Source organism: Triticum aestivum, chromosome 5B (assembly GCF_018294505.1).
Source record: "Triticum aestivum cultivar Chinese Spring chromosome 5B, IWGSC CS RefSeq v2.1, whole genome shotgun sequence".
In the NCBI taxonomy this organism is placed as follows: domain Eukaryota; kingdom Viridiplantae; phylum Streptophyta; class Magnoliopsida; order Poales; family Poaceae; genus Triticum; species Triticum aestivum.
In genome coordinates this window covers 164,964,430-164,982,880 of record NC_057807.1, presented here as the reverse complement: position 1 = coordinate 164,982,880, position 18,451 = coordinate 164,964,430, and the positions used below count along the sequence as shown (strand labels likewise).

At 46.7% G+C, this 18,451-nt stretch overlaps 1 protein-coding gene across 5 annotated transcripts in view; it reads right to left on the bottom strand.

Annotated features, from left to right (window-relative positions):
• Positions 1-1,007: 1,007 nt before the first annotated feature.
• The window catches only part of LOC123110921 (fructose-bisphosphate aldolase-lysine N-methyltransferase, chloroplastic), a 33,251-nt gene continuing 15,807 nt past the window's right edge, over positions 1,008-18,451 (bottom strand). For 2 of the 5 annotated variants that reach the window (XM_044531563.1, XM_044531564.1), the window contains exon 10: positions 1,008-1,374. In XM_044531563.1, coding sequence (XP_044387498.1) covers positions 1,234-1,374 — 141 coding nt within the window. In that variant the 3' untranslated portion in view covers positions 1,008-1,233. Of the gene's footprint in view, positions 1,375-8,766; positions 8,853-16,126; positions 16,296-16,373; positions 16,476-18,451 lie in introns of those variants that run through there. The other 3 variants (XR_006453828.1, XM_044531562.1, XR_006453829.1) reach the window with 3 other exon arrangements.

Sequence of the window (18,451 nt, the reverse complement as noted above, 5' to 3'; positions counted from 1 at the left end):
CTTCTAACTCTTGATAAGGCGAATGAGGAGGAGCGTACACACCTCCTCTTCATCTGGTGGCGAGCATGGCACCTTAGAAATAACATTATATTTGATGACGGGAAAGATACAATAAAGGCATCAGCAGAATTCCTACAAAATTATGCTAGCTCCTTTGCGGCGATCAAAGCAGGACAGTCGCTTCCTGACTTTAAAGGAAAAGGAAAAGTGATGCCAGACATTTCATTCCGTGAGACTAAACAAAGAGTTGCAGATTATCAATGGGTCAGACCTAACTCAGGTTGGCTCAAACTGAATGTTGATGCAAGCTTTATTCATGAGACAAACCATGGAGCTTGGGGGCGGTTCTACGAGATACAAATGGGGCGGTGATTGGATCTGCTTGGAACACAATCCGTAACTGCGCTAGTGCTGAGGCGGCCGAAGCTAAAGCCTATCTTGAAGGAATCCGAGATACCATGCAGTTCGTAGACCGGCCAGTAGTTATTGAGAGCGACTGTGCGAATGTCATCCAACAAATTTCTTCAAAGGACTTTAATAGATCTCCCATTGGTAGCTTGTGTAGGGAAATTCAAAGTTTACTGGGCCTAACTCCCTGATTTTACTATTGCTAAGATCTCTAGAAATGGCAATAGGGTTGCCCACACTCTCGCTAGTTTTGGTATGAGTGGTGTGAGTAAGGGTGCGTTGATCGGCTCAGTTCCAGCCTGCGTGTTGCGATTGGTCGATGATGATTGTAATGAACCTATGTTGATTATTTAATATAATACACACCTTTTTCAAAAAAAAATACTGCATCACGACCTTTATTGCAATGATAGAGGTTGGCGCTCGGCCATGCGTAGCAGCGCCCATAAAATTACAATCGTTTCTTAGAAAAAAACTAGAATAAATGAGCTAAGCAGGCCGATGTTTACACGCATATGTACGGAAATACAGCAACAAGTACGTGATGCGATACCGATCTCGAAGCGAACGGTCAGAGGACATACCGAGAGCATCTGACCTTGGGCAAAGAAACGAATTTTTGGGAAAGCATCGAGAAGATAATCAAACTACAAATAGCGGTATGCAGCCATCAGAGCATAACTACTGTCATGCAGTTACCAGCTCTGGATCGACAGATTCGTAATTCTAAACCAGCCGTTACAAAAGAATAGCTGAGCCAAGCCAATTTTCATGCATGTTCTTCTATGCACAAAATGGAAAGTGAGCATGTCCAAGATACCATTGCTAACTCTCAATCATGAAAATGAACACACAGAACGAATCTACACGGCTGGGGAAACAAATCAATGCACACTTGTGTGCAATAAAACTGTTTGCAGATCTACTGGAGATCGACAATATCCTTGTTACACTCGAACAGGTTTCCTGCAACACAACAGACATGTTCAGTCGCAGAAGTTTCTGATAGCATACCACATGCATAAACAGTAAAATCAATAGCAGGTTTAGACTGCTTCTGGCGGCAAATTTAACAGATTTGACCTATAGACGAAATCAAATCACAGAATGAACTGTCCGTGAAACTATTTCACGCGGCTGACCCGTGGCGCCTAGCTCTCAGGCGCTGCACTAGTGCAACGCCCGGGAGCTAGGCGCTGCACTAGTACAACGCCCGGGAGCTAGGCGCTACACTGTATAGTGTGGCGCCTAGCTCTCAGGCGCTGCACACTGACTTAGTAATTTTCTGAACACACGGGTGCGATGCTGGCCGTGTAGCGCCTATCTCTAAGGCGTTGCACAGTGTAGTGTGGCGCCGTCGTGTCAGGGCGTCACACAAAAAGGTCAGCCGCGTGAAATAGTTTCACATATAGTTCATTCTATGATTTGATTTCGCCTATAGGTCAAATTTGTCAAATTTGCCGCTTCTGGCATTCCTTGGTACAGTAACAGTCATGCATTTGAAACTACTCCCTCTGTAAAGTAAAATAAGACGTTTTAGATAACTACTTTAGTGATCTAAAACGTCTTAAATTACTTTAAAGGGATGGTATTACTTAATGCTCTGGATGTAACAAATTTTTATTTTCGTTTACTTGTACAGACTGAGGTACAATAAAGACAAAATTTTGTTGTGAATAGTATCTTAGAGAGAAACAATGTTAATATTCACTGCACAATTAATCTTTTTTTATTCTCCTGACATGTATTGTGTTTTGAAATGAAATTTTATAGGATGCTAGATTATACTACAATCTATATGTTGTTCAAAAACAACTTTCAACGAGGGGGAGGGGGTGTACCCTTAGCAATGTGGTTAGTATGAGTAGGCGAGGGTGTGTACGACAGACTTGTAGCAAAGGTCGTCATACACTCATACAACAATCTTTCTAAAAATAGGTTCAGTCGCCTCATCGGAGCACGACCTATGTCCTATGAGGAGAGACGTCGAGCATGGTGCTCAGCACACAGAACACTTGAGTGTTACCGCTTCCGATGTCCCACGACTCAAGACTAGTCCGAGCCTTACTAGGCCCCTCGGCCTCCGATACCCGGCCTCCAGTCGAGCCTCAACTCTTAGGAAGGGGGAGAGTAACTCTCTTGAGTTTATTCAAGTAGGGAGTGAATGATTTACATGCCTATTAGGGGCCTTATATAGCCTAGGTGATGCGGAGCATCCTACGGTCATCCCCATGGACCTACCTACGGTTCCCCAAGTGCTAAGTGGACCGATGACACGAGCACGTGCAAGAGCTCTCGAGACCGAGGTGACATCTCTCCTTAGTGATATTCCGTATGATCCACATGAGACATGGCTACTACCTAAAGCCGGAATGCTATGCGTGCTTAGGTACCAAGAATACTCTCCCCGAGATGCTCATGATGATCGACAAATCCCCAAGTACATGGACGAAGGAGCACGACGAGAGGAACCAGAGAAAGGCTACAGGCCCCGGACATCCGGCCCCTGGAGATGTCAACCACAACAACAACCTAGCCAAAGAGCACCTACAGGCACCAGACATCCGGCCCGACCAGCCCCGAAAATCCGGCCCCTCCTGTACATAGAGCAACCGGAATCGGTCCCCGCCGGCCCGGACATCCAGCCCGACGCGAGCCGCCGAACAACCGGCCCCTGCCTGCGCACAGTGAACGGGCCAAAGGCCCATGATCCCTCCAACTCGCCCCAACTTGTACTAGCACTATATATAGACCTCTCCCTCTCCATCTAGGGTTAGCAATGTGATAGCTCATTAGAGATAGAGCTTTGCTCATCCACTTATCCCCTACTGCTTTGGAGACTGAGACCTCCTAAGGAGAAGATCCCCCAAGTGGATTCAAGACCCCTCCTGAGGGAAGATCCCCCTAGTGGATTCAAGACCCCTCTTGAGGGAATATCCCCTAGTGGATTCAAGACCCCTCTTGAGGGAAGATCCCCTAGTGGATTCAAGACCTCTTTCCTCACGGATTGGGATGAACTAGTTACCATGTATCCTCCCTTGTTGACTTTGGATCTTGTATCTCCCCTTTGTGTATGTGGATTTAGCACATGTGTGATTGGATCTCGTTGATTTGAGTGTTTTCCTCTCTTGTGTTCATCGTGTTCTTCAGGAATTCCCATCCAAATCATGGAAGATCGGCCATTAGGGTTCCGCCCTACATCATCCTGGTGGTATCATGAGCCATGGTTGATCACGAATTTGGAGTCCCTACCCCCACTTTTAGCCTGATCTTGCTTTGTTTGTCCCAATTTCAAAAATCCTCACAAAAATAGCCCTACCAAAAAAAATTGATTTGTTGGTGTGATGTTTTGTTGGATTTGATCCATGGATTTGTTGTGTTACTAGTGGATCTAGCTTCCCTCCACTTTTCCCCAATTTCCATCCACGAAATTCCACGAATTTTTGCCCTGATTTTTCTTTTTCCCACCTAGTTCATCGAGTTCGTCCATGGATCGGAGGACTTGGACATCTGGCCCCTGGCAGCAACAAACGTCTCCACCGCCACCATTTTTCCCCAACTTCACCAATTTTGACCGGGGTTCCACCTATACTTCCGCATACCACCATCGCTTATCCACTACCACCTCCGACAATTTTGACACATTTGTTTTGAGAATTTGAGTTGCGGTTTCCGTTTCCTAACATGTTTCGGCCACTTAGGGACGGTTCGACACCGACATCACCGCCGCTCATCTTTGCCACGAATTCGTCATCGACAACGACCACTTCATCATCATCCGCCATTGCTTACAAATGACAAACCAACGTCAGTAACCTCGACGACATCTTCGTACACTCTCCCTTGCCATTGCATTGTTAACCCCGAGCCCATTTTTGCGTCACTTTCCTATCGAGACTAGCCATTTGAGTATTACCAGGCAACATTACTTGTGCACTTTAGTGACAACCGATCCGCACCTTCCATTGCGTGCATATATAATTGTATCATCTCTTGTGTTATCAATTGTTCCCGCATATACATCATTGCTACATTGGTTCGAAAATTTTGCATAAGTGGCCAAAGGACAATATCAAAAGAACAAAAAGCTTTTAAGCAAAGAGAAAACAAAAAGCTTGTAAGCAATAGCCATAGCAACACCACATTGCATATCAAATTGTCATATTCGATCATCTTGGACCATAGTGAGAGAACCACCGGGAGCCATACATACATAGCATATTTGGGATAGAAAGTCGATACGCTTTGTCTCTTATAGGTTGTGCATAAGTCTCGTATCCGCCTATTGAGCAATCGTGCTAGCGTCTCTCTAGAGTTGTGCAACAAGAGCATTTTCCGTCGATTCTACATTTTGAGCTCGTTCCTTGGCTGCACGACCCCATTTATCTATTGGTCTACTTGTTTCACTTTCGAATTTGTGAATCCCTTTCAACATTATTGAATCTTGCTAATGCATAAATTTTGTGCCACCATCCTCACCAAGCTACTCCAAAAGATTTACTTGTGTAGGTGCGAGAATCGACAAGATCCGGTACCAATTGTGCTACTTCCATAATACTACATTGGGGGATCTTTGACCCATCTTCAACATTGGATAAGGTACATTTGGTCTAGTTCTTTGCTTTCTTCCACTCACATATTTGCTTGAGAAAATGGGCCAAGTACTTCTACCAACCCACTCTTCATCGAGCAAGAAGAGGAGCCCAACAACTACGTCACCAAGAACCAACTATTCAGCGCGCATAGAGCTTTGCACCAAGAGAATGAAGCATTAAGCGAACTCACCACCGACATGCGACAATCCAAAGAACGAACAAGAGACTACCTTGACAACAAGCTTTCCAACCACATGGAAGAGCTCGACGCCAAATTGGCAACACAAATGGACGACTTCCGAGCCTTGTTGATCAATTCCTCGACGTCATCAACATCATCAAGACGGCGCAAGTCAAGTCGACACTCTTCGGATACATCTTCGGATTAAAGTCACTCAAGACTTCGTTCGCATCATCGTCAAGTTCATGAGGATCGTCAAGAATCATAAAATCCATTCCATGGTAATGGTTTGCAAGGCCGCCTTCGAGAGCGCGAACAACAACGTCGACAAGAACAAGTCGCGATGGACCAAGAGCAAGCTCTAATACGCCAAGATCGCCAAGTAAACCAAGATGGCGACGCCCTTGGACAAGAGCAACAACGCCGTGACAAACAAGCCCTCGAAGCAAAACGTGCTCTAAATGAAGCAACCCAAGCCGTCCGCGCACGCAACCAGAAACAAGAAGAGGCCATTCGACGAGAGCGACAAGAAGAAGCCACACGCCTCAAGGAGCGCCAAGAAATGAGAAACCGTGCAAGAATCCAATGACCTCAACATCAAGCTAATCAAGCGGAGCACGAGGAACAAGCGGTCGAAGACCCTCAACCAAGGCAAGAGCGCCATCACAATCGACCCGCACGCATTGAAGAACAACGCCACGGCAAGCTCAAGTTCACCATGCCTAAGTTCTCCGGAAGCAATGATCCCGAAGACTACCACCCGGACTACCTCCACTTCGTGGCATCGAACACCGCATCGACCTCGTCCCCGACGCAACCCTACCGAATAAGGCACCATATCGCGTCAACCCCGAAGAAATACAAAGGCAAGTACAACATCTCATTGACAATGGGATGTACATGAGAGCTTAAGTCCTTGTGCCGTTCCGGTTATTCTTGTGCCTAAGAGGGATGAACTTTTCACATGTGTTCTGATTGTTGTCCCATCAACACTATCACCGTTCGCTATAAGCATCCCATTCCACGCCTTGACAATATAATAGATGAGCTTACCGAAGCCACCATTTTCTCAAAAATTGATCTTAAAAGTGCCTATTACCAAATTCGCATTCAAGAGGGTGATGAATGGAAAACCACTTTCAAAACCAAGTTTGGCTTGTATGAGTGGTTAGTAATGCCTATGGGCTTATCCGAAGCACCTAGCACTTTCATGCATGTGATGCATTATGTTCTTCGCAAATACATTGGCATATTTGTTGTGGTCTACTTTGATGATATACTTGTGTTTAGTGAATCTCTAAAAGATCATGTCACCCATCTTAGGGTCGTTTTGCATACTCTTAGAATCGAGCGACTTTATGCTAATATGGAGAAATGCACTTTCGGTGTTGACAAGCTTGTTTTCTTGGGTTTTGTTGTGTCTTCTTAGGGTGTTCATGTAGATGAAGCTAAAATTGAAGCTATTAAAACTTGGCCGCAACCAACCAACTTGCAACAAGTGTGTAGCTTCCTTGGTCTAGCCGGTTTCTATCGTAGATTCATTAAGGACTTTAGCACTATTGCATCTCCATTACACGCATTGAGTAAGAAGAATGCAGCATTTGTTTGGGGAGCATCCCAAGATACCGCATTTCATGAGCTTAAGAATTTGCTTACACATGCTCCATTGCTTGCATTGCCCAATTTTGATAAAACTTTCGAAGTGCATTGCGACCCTAGTGGTAATGGCATAGGAGGTGTGTTGATGCAAGAGAAGTGCCCAATAGCTTTAGCGAGAAACTTACCAGAGCGCAACTTAACTATCCCATTTATGACAAAGAGTTATAGCTTTAGTGAGAGTCTTGCATGTGTGGGAGCATTATCTTCGTCCTCGTGAATTTGTCATCCATACGGATCATGAGACGCTTAAATACCTTAAAGGTCAAACAAAATTGAATAAGCGACATGCCAAATGGAGTGAGTTCATTGAGTCATTTCCTTATGTCATCAAGTATATCAAAGTGGACCGATGACACAAGCACGTGCAAGAGCTCTCTAGACCGAGGTGACATCTCTCCTTAGTGATATTACGTATGATCCACATGAGACATGGCTACTACCTAAAGACGGAATGCTATGCGTGCTTAGGTACCAAGAATACTCTCCCGGAGATGCTCGTGATGATGGACAAGTCCCGAAGGAGCATGACGAGAGGAACCGGAGAAAGGCTACAGGCCCCGGGCATCCGGCCCCTGGAGATGTCAACCACAGTAGCAGCACAGCCGAAGAGACCTACAGTCACCGAACATCCGGCCCGGCCAACCCCGAAAATCCGGCCCCTCCTGTACAGAGAGCAACAGGAATCAGCTCCCGCCAGCCCGGACATCCGACCCCAGTCTGTGCACAGTGAACGGGCCAAAGGCCCATGTATCCCTCCAATTCGCCCCAACTTGTACTAGCACTATATATGGACCTCTCCCCTCTTCATCTAGGGTTAGCAATGTGATAGCTTATTAGAGATAGAGCTTTGCTCATCCACTTATCCCTTACTCCTTTGGAGACCGAGACCTCCTAAGGAGAAGATCTCCCAAGTGGATTCAAGACCCCTCTTGAGGGAAGATCCCCCTAGTGGATTCAAGACCCCTCTTGAGGGAAGATCCCCCTAGTGGATTCAAGACCTCTTTCCTCACGGATTGGGATGAACTAGTTACCATGTATCCTCCCTTGTTGACTTTGGATCTTGTATCTCCCCTTTGTGTATGTGGATTTAGCATATGTGTGATTGGATCTCGTTGATTTGAGTGTTTTCCTCTCTTGTGTTCATCGTGTTCTTCGGGAATTCCCCTCCAAATCGTGAAAGATCGGCCATTAGGGTTCCGTCCTACATCACTAGGGGTCCTTGATAAATGACCAAGACTACCCTTCAAAAGAGGAGATGGGAGAGTAGAACTATGTAATCTTTAGTCCTTTAGCCCATGCGCCTCTCGCTAACCTGAAGGGGAGATCCCCCCCCCCCCCCGAGTAGAAAGGCTTTTTGGCTTGAGTTGGGCTTCTTTGCTCCTTTATCTTCTTGTTTGACTTATTTTTTATGGGCTCTCCTTCCTTTGACTTGTTGACCATGAAGACTTGCTTGGACTTTTGTTGAGCAAGGTGTCTTGTTTGGAATTTTATTGACTTGTGTTGACTGTCAATGACTTTTGTTGACCGTCTATGTGGAGTGGCATGTAGGACTTGGTTCGGGCCCTGGGAGTAATTTTGGATATCACACTATATATACAAGAAAATAACAAACTTTTCATAGCTTTTTGGCGGTGCCACCATTCCTCAGTAGCAGCAGGGTAGCACCATAAGGATTGGTGGCAATATAACTTCTCTGGAAAATAGAGGTGTCCTAAAGAGCAGTTTACTAAAATAACTGCATTTTGAGTAATTTCGCACCTTAACTGCCAGGGTTCCAGTACTCGTTTTTCAGTATTTGAGGTTTGGAATCTAGGCAAGAAATCATAGACATACATTTGGCAAGAATATGTAAAAAATATTAACATCAGATCAAATCCTGAAACTTGAAGGTATTTCAAACTCATGATCAATTATCTAATTTACCTTCTAATGATGCACTTAACAGAGAACGTGTTCTGAAGTGATATGTCCATCTAGCAATAATTGAATCTCACTGCACACTTGCTTCTCTGTGGAACATTGAATTTTTTGGCAGTAGCCTATCAGCACAGCTGCATAACCTCAATCTTTAGTTTTGGTAAAACAGCAAATTAAATGAAGAGATTGCTTGCTACAATAGTTTTTTTGGGGGGAGAGGGGGGGGGGGTTGAAATATACAAGATATTTGGGTATATACCACCTTAGAGGTTGCAGCTTTGGGTATATAGAGTTAATTGCACAAAAATACCACAATTGGGGCTAGGTTAATGAATTGGTATCATTCTTATTTATCTTTTACAAATCAGTACCGGCTCTGAGGCAGAGTAATGCAAAGGCACTGATGGCCGGTTGATGACGTTTTGACAGCAATCCTGTCTAGTGGGACCCACAGTCAGCAATGATGTGGCAGCATATGTTGCACCGAAAGACCTGGGAGGCAGCCGAGGGCTTCCCGGAGTTACACTGCATGCGATTGGAGGGGAGGCAGGAAGTGACGAGGACCGATTCATAACCACCTTGACACCGCGAGCACGTGAAGGTTGTCGATGGTCGTCGAGGATCAACGGATCCTTGTCGCCCGCGGTAGAGCTTGACGGAATCACATACGCGACCCTTTTCTTTTGAAATTGAGCTGGGCGAGATGCTAGTGGGGTTAAAAGGGCGGCAAGGACAGGAGGAATTGGAGAGGGAAGCCATGGTAGCGACAGGATATTGCTCGGTTTGGTGGCGGCGATTCTAGACGGAGCCGAAGATGACGAGGCTCGCGGACAAAATTGTGCATGCTTGAAGCTTAAGAGAGGGAGTAGGAATAAATGCAGGGTAGAAGGAGAGTTTCGGAGTGCTTTTTGAGGGCTGGCAACAAGCGCCGGGAGGCCATCACTGGAGGAGCTCGGCATGGTAATGAACGACAAAGGCAGCATGCTGCGGCGATGTGGACGTACTCAGGGGCTGCGGAATACGCAAAGGAAGCGAAGGGGAGGCAGCAGGAAAGCTCACTGTTGGCCCGGCAAGGTGGAGATGGGAGTGCCGAGAACAGGCTCGCCCGCATACATGCGCTCTGGCGGTAGAGCGGCGAGTAGCACAGGAAGTAGATAGAGAGACGCACATCGGGCATTGAGACGTGGGAGCACGTTGGTGCGAGAAACCGCTAGGTGGAGGTGGAAAGAAAGGGTTGAGTGGCGTCGGTTTCATGCACACAAGGTGCTCGATGGAAAGTTTGCGGCTCAGGAGGAAGAAAGGGAGGATGCCGAGCAGGGCATTGCTCCTGCGTAAGCAATGGAGCATAGGGGAACAATGGTGCTGGGGAGGGAGAGTGATGGGGTGTTAGATGCACGGTAGGAGCAGCGTTTTAGTTCCCAAACCTCTCCAACACCAATGCTTCCATGATGTAAGCTGGTTATGTGTTGGCCTCCTTTCCTGTCACGAGAGAGTGACAGGTGTATCTGCTGTGATGACGACATGTTGCCATCCACCCAACAGTTGCAGTGTTTGATGGGGAGGAGACCCCGTCCACCATGATATACGTGGTTACACAACTCGGAATCACAATAGATATATGAGTTATTCCTGATGGTTTCTTGTTCTCCATTTCTTGGTCAGACCTGCGGTACTTTGTCTTATAAGAAATTATCTACCTTCTTGGGTGATCTAATCTTTATTTGATTTGTACGAACAAGATGGTGACGGTGCAGGCTAGCACAGTGCACAAGATGCTCCGAGCTACAGAGGGTGTGTCCAGCATTTTCACAAGGCCATTTGTGCCAGAACTTTTTGTTGTCAAACAACATTCTTGTGTACGTGACAAGGGGCTGCGCCGTATCTTCTCTGGTAGATATCTTGGTAGTTCGGCTAGGTGGTTAGCTAGAGTTTATCTCCTCTTTGTAATCTTATCTCTACTTAGCTTCTTCTCCAAGATGTAATCTAAACTGTATGCGCTATCAGGGAGGTGCGCCCCTGCCTATAAACACGTACGGCGTCCCCTCTGGTTGAGGCAAGACGCTTTGAGCTATTCTCTTCCACGTCTAAACCCTAGAACTCCATCCAGTGCAACTATGTCGTCTTCCTCTTCCTCCGGTGCCTCCCAGGCTGGCCCCAATGGCCAAGTCACGGAGAGGCTCTCCCGCACCAACTACGTCCTCTGGCGCGCGCAGATCGTGCCGCAGCTGAGGGGCGCAGGTGTCTTCGGCTACGTCGACGGCACGACACCGGAGCCGGCCAGGATCCTCCACACCAAGGACAAAGAAGGGAAGGAATCCACCGAGCCGAATCCCCTCCACTCCATCTGGGTGCGAGAGGACCAGCAGGTGCTCGGGTACCTGCTAAATAACCTCACCAAGGAGGTGCTCGTGCAGGTGACCGCGATCACCACGGCGCGCGAGCTCTGGGCGGCGCTGTCGAGGATGTTCTCCTCGCAGTCGCTGAGTCGCGTAAACAACATCAAAACCTCTCTGGTGAACGCCCAGAAGGGCAACAAGACCGTCGCCACCTACTTCGCCGAGATGCGTGGCCTCGCCGATGAGCTGGCCGCCACCGGAAAACCTCTCCAGGATGATGAACTCATCTCATACATCCTGCACGGCCTCGACATGGACTACCAGCCACTCGTTTCTGCCCTCGACGCCCGCATCACCCCGGTATCCCTCGATGAGCTTTTTTCAATGCTTAGTAATTTTGATCAGAGGGTGGCGCAGTACCAGGGATCGGGCGGCTTCAAGTCGTCGGCTAACGCCGCGACGCGCGGGCGTGGCGGCTACGCTCGTCACCGTGGTCCTCCTCGCTCCAAGGGCAAGCAGGGGAGCGGCGGCAGCAACGGCGGGTCCAACTCCCGCGGACGGCCCCACTACACCAACACCAGGGGCCGTCGCGGTGGTTCTTCCAGGTCACGCCCAGACGCGGTGCGCTGCCAAATCTGCGGCAAACCGGGCCACACGGCAAAGGATTGCTGGTACCGGTTCGATGAGGATGAGGCCTCCTCTGAAGATGAAGAAAAAGTTGCCACTGCTGCTGACGGTTCATATGGCGTCGATACCAACTGGTATCTTGACAGCGGCGCAACAAACCATCTCACCGGCGAACTAGAAAAGGTGACACTCAAGGAGAAGTATCATGGCAAGGACCAGATACACACTGCAAGTGGTGCAGGTATGAGGATACGTCACATTGGTCATTCAGTTTTTCGTACCCCACTTCGAAAATTTCATCTTCGGAAAATTTTGCATGTCCCTAGCACTAACAAGAACCTTCTATCTGTTCATCATATCACACTTGATAATCATGTTTACATTGAATTTCATCCTTTTCTCTTCTTGATCAAGGATCAGGTCACGAGGAGAACTCTTTATCGAGGTAGATGTGTTCGAGGTCTTTACCCGTTGATTCCGGAGCTTCAAAGATACAATAAACAAGCTTGTGGTGCTATCAAGCTTTCGGCCACACGATGGCATGACCGTTTAGGGCATGCTTCATTTTCCTTAGTTGATCGTTTACTCAAAAAGAATAAACTCCCGTTTGTTGGGGAACGCAATATTGAAACCATTTGTGATTCTTGTCAGAGAGCAAAAAGTCATCAACTCCCTTACCCTGTTTCCACTAGTGTCTCTACTTAACCATTGCAATTAATTTTTTCCGATGTATGGGGTCCTGCCCCAAGCTCTTTTGGTAGACACACGTACTATGTCAGTTTCATTGATGACTACAGCAAGTTCTCTTGGCTCTACCTTCTTAAAAAAAGGTCCGAAGTTTTCCAAGTCTTTAAAAACTTCCAAGCTCTTGTTGAACGGCAATTTGATAGAAAGATTCTTGCTGTCCAATCCGACTGGGGTGGGGAGTACGAAAAACTCAACTCCTTCTTCCAAACATTAGGAATTTCTCACCATGTGTCATGCCCTCACGCTCATCAACAGAATGGGTCTGCAGAACGTAAGCATAGGCACATTGTTGAAGTTGGCCTTGCTCTCTTGGCCGGAGCTTCTATGCCCCTAAAATTTTGGGACGAAGCATTCCTCACGGCCATACACATCATAAACATGCTCCCTAGTAGGGTTATCAACAACGAAACTCCCATAGAACGACTTCTCCACGTAAAACCAGACTATAAATCTCTTCGTGTGTTTGGATGCGCATGTTGGCCAAATCTCCGCCCTTACAACAACCGCAAGCTTATGTTTCGCTCCAAACAGTGTGCGTTCCTTGGGTATAGCGCTCAGCACAAAGGTGTCAAATGGTTAGACATCTCGTCTGGTCGTGTCTACATCTCTAGAGATGTTGTTTTTGATGAGGCAAAGTTCCCCTTTGCTGATCTTCACCCCAACGCCGACGCCTTACTCCGTCAAGAAATCCTACTCCTTCCACCTCAACTCTCTGGTTATGATCAAGGGGGACACGAGAAATGTGATGATCATTTGTTGACTAATCCTCCTAACCATTTGCATGAGTCTTGTGATGTTCCAGGAGATCATAGCGGTGAAAATGGTGGAGAAAATGAAGAAAACAGTGCAACACACCGTCCATATCGCGTGTGTCACGGCAGAGGGAGCAGATTCGCCTCGGGATCCGGCGCGCCAGGTGCGGCAGGCGAATCCGCCTTGGGATCCGGCGCGTCAGCTGCGACAGGCGAATCCGCCTCGGGATCCGGCGCGTCAGCAGCGGCAGGCGGACCTGCCTCGGATCCAGCCGCGACCGACTCCGCGTTGGCCACGCGCCCTGCTGTGGTTGGTGGTGGCGGCTTCACCAGCCCGCACCAATCAGCGGCTGCCATGCGCCCGGCTCCCACGGGCCCGATCGGCTCGCGGTTTGGCGCTCAGCCGGCTGTGTACAAGCGGCGCGAGGCAGGGCGATCGGCTGGCACGGGCCCAGCTGCGGAAGGCGCGGGATCAGATGCCTGTCTCGATCAGCCCGTGGTCGCTGGTCGGGTGGGATCTTCTGCGCCGGTTTCCTCCTCAACGCCCCAGCCGCGAGCCACAGAAGATCATCCAGGAGCGGAACCTGCCGAGACTGCTGGCGCAGGCGGATCCGCCTCGGATCTGGCGCAGGTGGACTCATCTGCCGGATCTTCTGTGGCGCAAAACAGCGCTGTTGCACCACAACGTCGCACACGGCTGCAGTCAGGGGTAACTAAGCCCGTTAATTATAAACACATAACAAAATATGGTTTGATCTGCTCCACAGGTGAACCAGGTGAGCCCAATACGCTTGAGGAGGCCCTTGGTGATGAGAAGTGGAGAAAGGCAATGCATGAGGAATATGTGGCACTACACAAAAATAAAACGTGGCATTTAGTTCCTCCAAGGCAAGGTAAAAATCTCATTGATTGCAAATGGGTTTTTAGAATCAAACGAAAGTCTGATGAAACAGTTGATCGTTACAAGGCAAGGCTAGTTGCTAAGGGTTTTAAACAAAGATATGGCATAGACTATGAGGACACATTTAGTCCGGTGGTAAAAGCTGCAACTATTCGTCTTGTCCTATCTATTGCTGTTTCCAGGGGATGGAGTCTTCAACAGTTAGACGTACAGAACGCGTTTCTTCATGGTGTTCTGGAAGAGGAGGTTTACATGAAACAACCTCCTGGGTTTGAAAACAAACATGCACCCTCTTATGTATGCAAGCTTGATAAAGCACTGTATGGACTGAAGCAGGCCCCCAGAGCATGGTATTCTCGTCTCAGCAAGAAGATGCAAATGCTTGGATTTGTTCCTTCAAAGTCTGACACTTCATTGTTTATTTACAATAAGGCCAATACATCAATATTTGTTCTTATATATGTTGATGATATTATTGTCACAAGTTCATCTGATGAGGCAATAACAGGACTGTTGAAGGACTTAAGTGCTGAGTTTGCTCTAAAGGATCTTGGGGACTTGCACTATTTCCTAGGGATTGAAGTGAAGAAGCACAAGGATGGACTTCATCTCTCTCAGGAAAAATATGCAAATGATTTGGTAAGAAAAGCTGGGTTGCAAGGCTGTAAACCTACCACCACTCCTTTGTCTAGTACAGAAAAATTGTCTCTCACAGAAGGAACACCCTTGAGCTCAGAAGATAGCACAAGATATAGAAGTCTGGTGGGTGCACTTCAATATTTAACCCTCACTCGACCTGATATTTCTTTTGCTGTGAACAAGGTGTGTCAATTCCTTCATGCACCAACCACAGTTCATTTGACTGCTGCAAAACGAATAGTAAGATATGTGAAAGATACTATGGGTATTGGCCTCAATTTTAGCAAGTCATCTTCCACTCTTGTTAGTGCATTCTCTGACTCAGATTGGGCAGGATGTTTGGATGATAGACGCTCCACTGGTGGTTTTGCAGTGTTTCTTGGATCAAATCTGATCTCTTGGTGTGCCAGAAAACAAGCTACTGTTTCAAGGTCCAGCACAGAAGCAGAGTATAAGGCACTAGCTAATGCTACTGCAGAAATTATATGGGTACAATCCATTCTTAAGGAACTTGGTGTGAAAATCACTCAAGCTCCATGTCTATGGTGTGACAATTTGGGTGCAACTTATCTCTCAGCAAATCCAGTTTTTCATGCAAGAACGAAACACATTGAGATAGATTTCCATTTTGTCAGAGAAAGAGTTGCTAGTAAACTCCTAGACATTCGGTTTATACATTCTCAAGACCAGGTTGCAGATGGGTTTACTAAAGCCTTGCCTATACGAAGCTTTGAGAACTTCAAGTATAATCTCAACTTGATGAAGTTGTGATTAAGGGAGGGTGTCAAACAACATTCTTGTGTACGTGACAAGGGGCTGCGCCGTATCTTCTCTGGTAGATATCTTGGTAGTTCGGCTAGGTGGTTAGCTAGAGTTTATCTCCTCTTTGTAATCTTATCTCTACTTAGCTTCTTCTCCAAGATGTAATCTAAACTGTATGCGCTATCAGGGAGGTGCGCCCCTGCCTATAAACACGTACGGCGTCCCCTCTGGTTGAGGCAAGACGCTTTCCGCCATCGCACATCTGTGTCTTGATGCATTCAGCACGAACAAGCCCATCATTGAAGTGTCTTCTGGGAATGGCCACGGTGATGAGAGGAAGAATCATTAGGAGTGTGATACAGAGAACAGAGGAGGGAGCAAGAAGCAGACGAGCTGGTCTTACACCAGGTTTTACATGAGAAACTCACACTTTTTCTTTGCAGCAGAAAACTAAGCCAAAATTCGCACTGCCTAAGATCTTGTGGAAGATCCGGTACTTTGGGAGGTATTTAAATGAACCAGATTGTATACATATATCCAACATAATTTGTGGTGATATATAACAAACTTTATAAAAGCATATAGAGCGTTGCCAATGATACCTTATTTCAATTCAGGAGCATATAGAGCAGGGCAAGGTGATACGGTATGATCAGGCAAGCCACTTATGAACTCGTTAGCAGCCTGAAGACAGCCATGCAGCATTTTCTTCTCTAACCTTACAAGTCTAGTAGCAACTTCTTTCTTTGGTTCCAAACTGCCATCGGCCAACTGGCAAACACAAAAGCAGTTCAGTAATGTAACAGAGAAATGAGGAAAATATATACACAACAACCCACGGCTCGTTACCATTGCTTCGTCCTCGTCCAAAGTAGTCGGATAACCAGCCAATCTTGATTTCAGGTAGACAACAAGTTGGTCAAGTACAGCTCGCTCTGAGCATGGACTAACCTAAAGAATAGCAGTTTTAGGTGACATGTCGCATCTATAATACCTAAATAGTTCATCCCCACTAACATATTTCTCTTGACATGCAGCCTATCCACCTCAGCAGCCTTGACACATCAGCAATCATGCCCTCTAAAAAATTATTCAGCAAAAAAAATCATAGCATGCATATTGGCCGGTCATGCATTCAGTTTCCAGCTGAATGTGTTGTCTGTTCGTTTCATCGTGCCATTAAACCACCGATCCAGTCAGCTTCCCCCTTCCCACCTCCCCCCATGGCCCCACCACAGAAAGAAAAGCAACCGGCGCACAAACACAAGTGAACGACTTAAACAGGGGAACAAAAAATGATTTTTTTTCCAAGATCTCAGCTCCGAGAGATATCTAGAGAGGCGCTTCGGAGAACGGAGATGTACGGCTTCTGCTCCACACACCCCTACGGATTCGCCGTCCTGGTTGACGGCGTGCTGGGCTACCTCCGCCGCGGCAGCACCGACTCCCTGGCGGGCGGCGCCGACCTAGGCGGGCTCCTCTAGAAAAGAGACCAATCATTTGGTGTGGGGGATGTGTGGTGATCGCCTCCGACGGCTCTTCGGCTCCGGCATGACTGCCAGTCCGAGGCTCTCCGGCTTCGCCATGACCACGGGTTCGCCTCCCACGACTCTCCGAGATTGAATTGTCCCGTTCCAGGTTGGTTCCTATGGCTTTGGCCGCCGGTCCTTCTTTGACGGCACCGCTGATGCACCTCACCTATTCTTTTCATCCTCCCCTACTGACTACTGTCTCCGTTCCTGAAAGTGCAGGTAGAGGAGAACATGGTGTTCCTTTTTCCCCAATTGGCAGTGGAGTATGTATGAGCCCTCTATGGTTGTTGTCTATTTGTATGCAGAGGCAGGCTCGCCCTCAAGAAGACCCATCTATGGACTGACACTCTCAACCATCCACATCGGCTTTACCAAATCGGCTTCAGAGATTGTGCAATGATCTTTGTGCTGGTCCAATTTTGGTTGATTCATGAATATGGGTAACACTAACTACTTTGCTTTTTTTGCGAAAACTAACTATCTTTATACAATTACTGAACTTTTATCCATACTTTTTACAGTTATATCAAAGCCACAAGAACTCACAACGTTCTTTTCCAACAGTTAAGATAGGGCTTCTGTAACTTATTTTGATCCAAACCACTGGTAGTATTTTGGGCTTAGTTCTGTAGCCTTTTATTGTTATTATTATCTGATGCAAGATTATTTTCTTCCATTTACTATCCACTTTTTTCTAATCTTTTATTAGATCGTTGACAACTTCATCTCCCTCCTGCAGTTAGTGACAACTTTGTCTCCCTCCGGAGGCGACCAAGCTGATCTGCAGTTAGTGACAACTTCGTTTTATTTTAATGCACAGATGACCGGTACTCTCCATACATGTGGATATCCAATCACAACACACTCAATCCAAGAAATGCAGCCTTCAAGTACCTGGTATGCTACACATCCCTCAGTGCCAAACTTGGGATTTTCATTTTGTTTTTGAATTGATGTCTAACCTTTGCAAATACTGAGAGGAAGACGAGCAATGTGATCCAGTATTGGAAGTAGCATCACTATTTTTCATGTATTGCACTCATAGGCAAGATCTCCTTTTCTTGGTTTATTTAACTATCTGTTCATATGTGATTTAGATTTACACTACGTTTTTCGTCAAAATTCAGTTATAGGTCAAGGCATCACATATTAATGATCGTGCTTCCTATTGGTGTTGTATTCACATGACGAAACAAGTACTATTTTCATGTTCGTAATAATATACCCCTTCATCTTATTTGATGAAAACAGCAAGAGCATTGCCAGTGCATAAAAGGAGAAGAAAGACATAAGATTACAACTATAAACAGGTTCTATACCTTGCCTGAATCCTAATTATGGATTACTCACTCGACATGGACTCTCTTATTTATTCCCACTGGTGTATACCATACA